Source organism: Drosophila kikkawai, chromosome X (genome assembly GCF_030179895.1).
Source record: "Drosophila kikkawai strain 14028-0561.14 chromosome X, DkikHiC1v2, whole genome shotgun sequence".
In the NCBI taxonomy this organism is placed as follows: Eukaryota; Metazoa; Arthropoda; class Insecta; order Diptera; family Drosophilidae; genus Drosophila; species Drosophila kikkawai.
The window spans coordinates 19,166,708-19,174,882 of record NC_091733.1 but is presented as its reverse complement, the minus strand read 5'-3'; the positions used below and the strand labels follow the sequence as shown (position 1 = coordinate 19,174,882).

General features: G+C 37.5%; 3 protein-coding genes across 3 annotated transcripts; all 3 read left to right on the top strand.

Moving 5' to 3' along the window:
• Positions 1 to 1,625: 1,625 nt before the first annotated feature.
• On the top strand, positions 1,626 to 3,146 carry Or10a (Odorant receptor 10a). The gene is made up of 5 exons (XM_017166046.1): positions 1,626 to 2,164; positions 2,236 to 2,423; positions 2,486 to 2,775; positions 2,862 to 3,014; positions 3,096 to 3,146. Exons 1-5 carry the CDS (start codon positions 1,626 to 1,628, stop codon positions 3,144 to 3,146), a joined length of 1,221 nt encoding a protein of 406 aa, XP_017021535.1.
• A 485-nt stretch (positions 3,147 to 3,631) lies between these two features.
• On the top strand, positions 3,632 to 5,024 carry Gr10a (Gustatory receptor 10a). The gene is made up of 2 exons (XM_017166049.1): positions 3,632 to 4,708; positions 4,866 to 5,024. The coding sequence occupies exons 1-2, from the start codon at positions 3,632 to 3,634 to the stop codon at positions 5,022 to 5,024; spliced, it is 1,236 nt and encodes a 411-aa protein (XP_017021538.1).
• Positions 5,025 to 5,479: 455 nt separating this feature from the next.
• On the top strand, positions 5,480 to 6,837 carry Gr10b (Gustatory receptor 10b). The gene is made up of 3 exons (XM_017166033.1): positions 5,480 to 5,719; positions 5,775 to 6,500; positions 6,679 to 6,837. Exons 1-3 carry the CDS (start codon positions 5,480 to 5,482, stop codon positions 6,835 to 6,837), a joined length of 1,125 nt encoding a protein of 374 aa, XP_017021522.1.
• The last annotated feature ends 1,338 nt before the right edge of the window (positions 6,838 to 8,175 follow it).

Here is an 8,175-nt window from a genome sequence, read left to right as displayed (position 1 = left end):
TGTTGTGGCTTTTTCAATTCAAACCCGATCAAATACTAAAATAAAAACCTAAACTCGTGAGCCGCCAGGTATGCTGCGTGCGATCGCTGACGTCATCCGGCCAAAGGAACGTGCGCTGCTAATCTAAGTCTAAGTATGTACATAATATAAACGCTTTAAAAAAAAAAAAAACCAACTTGGACTCGTCTGAGAGCCGTTGACAAAACTTCAATACATTTCAGACACATGATTTATGACTCCAGCTGTTGGAAATCAAAATGAGACAGGTGTGAATTCAGGTGGATGAGGGTATACAGAGACAAGACTAGCCTTAAGGTGCAAGGTTGTCTTTTAATTTAAATAAAACATAATATTTTAGTGGCTTTGTCTAAACTATAAATGATTTTTAAATATTTCTATTATATTCTATTTATTTTCTTAGAATATAATAACATATTTACCTTAAAAAAAACTTAAATTTTTAGAGTTTTTTTAAATCATTTATGGGAAAGTTGTTTAAAAACCCTGAAAATTGTTTAAAATCACTTACTGGAACACTTGTTTTTATCTTTAAATCACGCTATATCCCATCTCCCTGTTACTATATAGTATTTCCGTTTTGATAAGCCATCTTGTTGTGTTTAATTAGCGCTTATCAATGTGACTCACTAAGGTCATACATTTCTGGTTTTGAACGGGATTACAGCTAAGCAAAGTGGCGAATATGTTTTGCTTGACTGATAAAACTCATTGTATATTTGCTTTACATAAATAAGAAAATAAGCAGAGATAATGATAAGAACAGATATGGTAAATAATGAGGGGAAAATTAAAGAAAATCTACACATTTCTCCAGCAATTGATATAATTTTAAAAGTATTTATTTAAAGTAAACATTGTTTAGAGTGTTTAAAATAAATTTTAATTCAAATAAATATATTCCCTTAACATTCCCTTATCTATGAATAAGCCTCAGGTTTGCCAAATCCGCTCCTGTAACTTCATGCTCTGCGTGAATGGGCCACGAGATTAGTTAAAAACGCACGAATTCGTCGAGTCCGACGTCCGAGTGTCTTAATCTTGATTTGTTTGTATTTTGATTACTGAAATTAGCGGCTAACGCTAATTGATGCATTAGCTCTGATTGTGATTCGTTCTCTGGCTAAAATACAATACTTGGGCCTTGTGCCAGTCGTTGGCCTGGCTAAGATATCAATATTATATCTATTACCAATTCCATTTGACGGTTTCCCAGGATTTTCCAATTATCGAAAACTTTATGCATGAACTTTGGCTGCATAACAAGTCAATTAACTGGGGAAGATACTATTAACTAGAGAGTGGGGATTACACTAAGAAATAAATATGTTTAATAATATATTAAAAATAAAATATTATAATGTTTATTTTCTTAAATAAAATGATTTTAAATATTTTGTGCGTTTCAAAAATCAAAAGTTTGCCTTTTTAAATACAGTTTCAACCAAATTTATTAAACCCTAGCTCATCCTTATACAAATTATAATACATTCTTGTAAATCCAATAGTTTTTCTTTCAGTAGTGTTCCTCAAAAGTCTTCTTGCCTTTATAAGTCCGTTTTCTAGCCACAGGATATCATTAGTTGTTAAAAAAGAAAATCCCAAGCATGGTGCAGTGGTTCCGGTTCTTGAAGTGCGATCAACCGCTGGCTATATATTTTTTTGCGGTGCCTTATCTTAGCCTCAACCTGATGGGTTATTGGCCAGGAAAGCGCGAGGAGCGCCTGCCATTGCGTGCTCTTGTCCACTTTGTTATCCTGGCCATTGGGGTGCTGACGGAGCTACATGCAGGTCTTCTGTTTCTGGATCAGCAACAGATCACCCTGGCTTTGGAGACCCTCTGTCCGGCGGGTACCTCGGCCGTGACCCTCCTCAAGATGTTCCTCATGCTGCGCTATAGGAGCGATCTCTGCGATATGTGGACCAGGCTGAGGGAGCTGCTGTTCGAGGCCCAGCAGGAGAGGCCGGAGCAGAGGAGGATTCGGTTGAGGCATTCGGTGATGGCGGCACGGATTAACTTTTGGCCTTTGTCCACCGGGTTTTTTACCTGTACAACATATAACCTGAAGCCCATTCTGTTGGCTTTTGTACTTTTTCTGCAGCAACGCGGCGATGAGATCCTTTGGGTTACACCTTTTAATATGACGTGAGTTGGGGAGTTTATTTTGCATTGTATTCATTTATTTATAAATTTAAAACATCAACTTATTTCCACAGAATGCCACCGGTTCTCCTGAAATCCCCTTTTTTCCCCTTGACATACATTTTTATTGCCTACACAGGATATGTGACCATCTTTATGTTTGGAGGCGCTGATGGCTTCTACTTTGAGTTCTGTTCCCACATTTCGGCCCTATTTGAAGTGCTTCAAGCTGAGATAAGGGCGATTTTTAGGCCCTATAAAGGTAGATACATTCAAATTATATTATATATATAAAAATACATATATTTTTGTTTTATTTTTAAGACCTCTTACAGCTCTCACCGGTGCAACTTTATAATTTGGAGCAGCAAATGCGTGCTGTAATCATCAAACATAATGCCATTATTGATCTCACCAAGTTCTTTCAAAAGCGCTATGCCATTATAACCCTGGCACATTTTGTATCCGCTGGAATGGTTATAGGATTTAGCATGGTTAATCTTTTAACCGTTGGCACCAACGGCCTGGGGGCTCTTCTGTATGTGGCCTATACGATTGCCGCTTTGAGCCAACTTCTGGTTTATTGCTACGGTGGAACCTTGGTGGCCGAGAGTGTAAGTCTTGTTTAAGCCTTTCTTTTAGTTAAGAAATGAGTTTAAGATTTTTAAGTTATTTTAAATTGTAACTTAATTTATTCTAGAGCGTTGACTTAGCCAAAGTCATGGGTTCTTGTCCTTGGCATCTACTTTCTCCTGTACAAAGACGTCTGGTTCTGCTCCTGATATTACGCTCACAAAAGGCAATGAGTATGGCAGTGCCCTTTTTTTCGCCTTCACTGGCCACATTTGCCTCGGTTAGTAGAGATTTCTAAGTATTTACTAATATTTAATAATTAATAATTAAAAAAAAAATGAAACTAAATATTTAATTTCAGATTCTACAGACTTCAGGCTCGATAATTGCCTTGGTTAAGTCTTTTCAATAGATCAGCATCGTTAAATGAATAAATTCATTAGTAAAATTGTAGATTTTGTTTATGAAAACATGTATTTTTAGGCAAATTTCTAGAATAAAAAGCTAAATAAAAGTTTTCCCATTTTGATTTATTTTTTGGTTGTGAAAAAGGTACAACTTTCCTAATGAATTGAGCAAAGACTACGGAATTCCTTATGGAACATAGCAGCGTACAGTTGGTGAAGTGGGAATGCATGTCTAAGGTCATCCTTGTTTCTACCAAACTCATCATCATTTGAAGCAAAGTCCCAATGGGTTTAGTTAGAGATAGAAAACTAATAAAAAGAAAAATCAATTGAGGGAAAAACTATATTTTTCCACGCTGTTTTTCTCCTGTTTTTCCTAGCCATTCCTATCGCTCATCTCCAATAATCAACACACGCAACCAGACAGACAAATTTGTTTGTTGTTTACCTTTTTGGCCATATTTAGTTTACCGTCGAAAGTGAAACCGGAATGTCGGAGCCGGATAGAGAAGAGTCCAGTTTCTGGGACCGACATGAGTTCAAGTTCTACCAGTATGGCCATGTCTATGCCGTGATCTATGGCCAGGTGGTGATCGATTACATACCCCAGAGACGTCTCAAGCGCAGCGTCAAAGTGCTGCTCATATTGTGGGGTCACCTGTTTAGCCTGCTCCTGATTGTGGTGCTCCCCGGCTACTTTGGCTACCATTTTCGCACTCTCACCGACGCCGGGGACCGTCGATTGCAGTTGTTACTCTATGTGAGCTTTGCAAATACAGCCATCAAGTATGCCACGGTGATTGTAACATATGTGGCCAATACGGTACACTTTGAGGCAATTAATCAGAGGTGTACGCTCCAGAGGATGCAACTGGAGCGAGAGTTCAAGGATGCCCCCCGGGAGCCAAAGGATCCCTTTGAATTCTTCATGTACTTTAAGTTCTGCCTGATCAATTTGATGATGATGATCCAGATTATTGGCATATTCGCTCAGTATGGCGAGGGTAGCGAAAAGGAGGGCATGGTCAGTCGGGTACGCGTCCATTTTGCCATCTATGCCTTTGTCCTGTGGAACTATACCGAAAATATGGCAGACTATTGCTATTGGATCAATGCCTCGGTGCTGAAGTACTACCGTCAGCTGAACCTCCAGCTGGGATCACTCCAGGAGGAAATGGTACGGCTGAGGCCCGGCGGAATGCTTCTGCATCGCTGCTGTGAGCTAAGCGATCGCCTCGAGGAGCTGCGAAGACGCTGCACCGAGATCAATGGCCTCCAGAAGGAGAGCTTTCGCATGCATCAGTTTCAGCTAATCGGACTTATGCTGAGCACCCTGATCAATAACCTGACCAACTTTTATACACTCTTCCACATGCTGGCCAAGGAGTCACTGGACGAGGTCAGCTTTCCCGTTATTGTGGGGTCTGCCTATGCCACTGGTTTCTATATAGACACCTACATAGTGACGCTGGTGAATGAGCATATTAAGCTGGAGCTGGAGGGCGTGGCCCTGACCATGCGACGATTTGCAGAGCCACCAACGGGGGATGAGAGGCTAACTAGAGAGGTGAATGTTGGTCCTAAAACAAACATTTTGCAATACAAATAGTGTATTTGCTTTAATATCCAGACTTATTCTTTGCTTGTTTTCATTAGTATATTGATCTTTTGTTTTATATTTAGAGCATCTGTTAGATGAAGAAACCCACATTTTCCCTTTCCAGATAGAACACTTCTCTCTGGAGCTGCTCAACTGTCAACCTCCCATGCTTTGCGGTCTTTTGCATCTAGATCGACGTTTGGTATACCTTATAGCGGTCACAGCATTTTCGTACTTTATAACCCTGGTACAATTTGATCTATATCTGCGCAAAAGGTCATAGGCAAGTACACTTCAATATATGAAGATTCTATGACACCAGAAGGATATCAAATGGACGAAAAAAAAAAAAACACCAACTTAATTAATATGAAAATTAAACATTTCTATTTATTATATATGTATATATTACATTTTTTTACTTAAAGAAGATTAGAAGGCTTTATAAAATATAATATATATTAATATAGTAATAATTTAAAGAAACAACTAATAAATAAAAGAGAATAAGAAAGGACAAACGATAAGGTAAAAAGTTATACGAAAGTGTATAAGAAACCCATTTTGTTGTCTGGTCTGAATCCTGACTTATCAATGTGCTAATAGTCACTTAATAGTGGGTGGAAAAGGTAAGGAGTTCCATTGGATGGTCAATTAAATATCCCCTAAGAGATAAGACTTCCTTTTCCAGCAATGGGTCGTCCTCCTGGCCTGTTACATGTTCAGTTATTAACCGCGATGCGAGCCCGTAGGTTGTGCGGCCTGGTCCTTCGCTGCTGGCTGGGTCTGGTCATAGTTCTGGGCCAGTCCTGCCACTTTTACAGCTCCGCTAGAAAGAGTCTCAGACACTCTCGCATTCTACAAATCTACAGTTGTCTAATGACGGCCATAGCCCTGGTCTTATACTTTCCCTACATGGAATATTCGCGTGCTTACTTTGCAAAGGGCACCTTTCGCAGGCAAAGTTTTGTGATTCAGGTATGTAAGAATATATAGTATATATATTATATGTTTTTAATTATTTTGTGTCCAGGTAAGCCAGGCTAGCATGGTTATCCAGCTGCTGGCCTTAATAATTCAAACAATCCAGCGGCTAATGCACGAGCGACAGGTGTGCCAGGTGTACAACGAGCTAACGCAAATATTGCACCAGGATTTGGGCCAAAGGGATCGCAGTCGCTTCTACTATGTGGTGTTCTTTGGCAAGTTACACAATTACCTACATAACTTTAACTTTACGCTGAGCATCCTTATGATTGTGGACAAGCGAACGGTTGGAGTATGGGATGTTCTGGCCAACGTTTACTTTGTGTATAGCTCCTTGGCCTTGAGGGCAGCCCTTTTTGCCTATGTCCTGTTGCTCCTTGAGTTCGGGGAAGCCCTGCGCCTGAATAGCCAGCAAGAGCAGGACTCTTACGATCGCCTAATGGCCCAACTGAGAAGGCAGGAGCGACTGTTGGCTTTGGAGCGACAGGTTCATGAGATCTTCGCTTGGCTGGTGGCCTCGACCCTGGTCTTTCAGATGTTTATTACCATGTGCACGGCTTACCTTGGCTATGCCTTCCTTACCCAGCGACCGAACCATGTGGGGTTGTATATGTGGAATCTCAAGATTGTATTTATCACCATCTTCTTAGTGGTCAACATGTTGGACAACTTACTCCTGCAGATCGTCTGTGAGCACCTGTTGGGTGAGGGTAATAGGGCGTGCGGTGGTCCTCAGGTGTGTGACCAAGATGCCAAGGCAGCCCAGAGGCAGGTGAGATATAATATTATAGAAAAATTGTTAAAATATAATTCTTAAAATAAAGAAAACTCAGCCAGAAAACTTCAAACTCTGTCTGAGATATCCATGGGGGTTATAGTCAAGCCTAAAAGTATGCAGGTTTTTATATACAATTTTTAAACCACTTTCCACTTGGTTTTTTACCTTTCAGTGGGAACTATCTCTCCTTAGACGAGCCATCAGAGCAGCCTCAAAGCATTACAAGGTCCTTGGTCTGTTCAGAATGGATATGCGCTGTGCCTTTGCCCTGCTTAGCAGCAGTTTGACCTACGGGATTATTATTATACAAATGGGTTATGTTCACAGCTGAATATTATATAGAAATAATTTAAATATTTATATGTGTTTTTTTTTTTTTTGAGAGCTTATTTTAGGAAAACATTACTTCAGGTTACTCTAATTAAGAACTTTATATATAAAAATATTTCCCACAAAAAAATTAAAATTAAAACATATATTTTAAGGAAGAGTATGCACACTTATTATTATAATCGTTTTTTAATTTTTAATATAAATACAAGAAGGCTTAAAATAGTTATTATTAAATAATAAAAATTTTAAAATAAAATATTTGTATTTATTTAAGTACACATAGTTTTCAGGCATATTCTTTTTCCATTTCCAGAATATAGATATTCACTACGAAGATATGCAACACGAAATCCTTTCTGTAGAGCAATCAAGCACTCTATCCTTTCAATTAAGCAAATTAATAAGATTATCTAATGAGTCTAAAGAGTCACGAAACGCATTCACACTTTGGTTGTCTACGGAAAGTGAAGGAGCTACCGGAAAAGCTATATTTATTAATTAATTTAATTAACTATTGAATTAGAATTACAAATAAATGTGAAAATAATTTGATTGGGTATTACAAAACAAAATATTGAAACAACTGAATGCGTTTGATAGTTTTTAAAGCTCGAAAGAAATGGAATTTAGAAGAATATATAAATATCGAGTAAAAGTCAGATGATATATATTAAAAAAAAAATATACCACTCAATATTTTACTGAAAATATGAACATACATTGTTGTAAAATAAAAACTTTTACCACCTCTTTAAAAAAAGGTTATAAAATAAGAAAAATGTAAATGTAGTTAAAAATTTATAACAGAAGGTGAGGAACATTGCTTAACCAAAGCTTATATTAAATAACAGAAACAACTGATGACAGTAGGAAATGTTTTAAGTTTAACATTATATACTTAGAAAATAAAGTGTATTAAAATTTACTTTAAGAAATATTTATAAAAATGTTTACTTAGTCTCTTTACAATTTGATATTACATTTAGTTAGGCCCCAAACCACACTCATCTTTTTTTAAATTTTGGCGGCAAAAGCTTTTGTTTGAATCACCAACTCTGTTTAAAAATTATGGCAATTTAAATAAAGGTATGGATATATGACGATCAGTTGCTGTTTTAAAAAATAATGTAAATATTGTAAAAATATTATTTAAAATCAAGAAAACTTTCAAGGCAGCAACAAAAAACTGCTCAAATTTTAAGGGTAATGAGTAGCTTATACATATACATATGTATCTCGATATTCATTGTTGCCGCAACTAATATTACTATATAAGCTTAGCACATAGCCGAGTGCAAATATATGAATGTATTGGCTATAAATATTTTGTTGCCAA

Excerpts from the sequence above, each read along its gene's own strand:
- Or10a (XM_017166046.1), top strand. The coding sequence starts at position 1,626 with ATGGTGCAGTGGTTCCGGTTCTTGAAGTGCGATCAACCGCTGGCTATA. Across the intron at positions 2,424-2,485 it reads GATTTTTAGGCCCTATAAAG|ACCTCTTACAGCTCTCACCG; the intron begins GTAGATACATTC and ends TTTATTTTTAAG. Across the intron at positions 2,776-2,861 it reads GAACCTTGGTGGCCGAGAGT|AGCGTTGACTTAGCCAAAGT; the intron begins GTAAGTCTTGTT and ends AATTTATTCTAG.
- Gr10a (XM_017166049.1), top strand. The coding sequence starts at position 3,632 with ATGTCGGAGCCGGATAGAGAAGAGTCCAGTTTCTGGGACCGACATGAG. Across the intron at positions 4,709-4,865 it reads ATGAGAGGCTAACTAGAGAG|ATAGAACACTTCTCTCTGGA; the intron begins GTGAATGTTGGT and ends TTCCCTTTCCAG.
- Gr10b (XM_017166033.1), top strand. The coding sequence starts at position 5,480 with ATGCGAGCCCGTAGGTTGTGCGGCCTGGTCCTTCGCTGCTGGCTGGGT. Across the intron at positions 5,720-5,774 it reads GGCAAAGTTTTGTGATTCAG|GTAAGCCAGGCTAGCATGGT; the intron begins GTATGTAAGAAT and ends TTTTGTGTCCAG. Across the intron at positions 6,501-6,678 it reads CCAAGGCAGCCCAGAGGCAG|TGGGAACTATCTCTCCTTAG; the intron begins GTGAGATATAAT and ends TTTACCTTTCAG.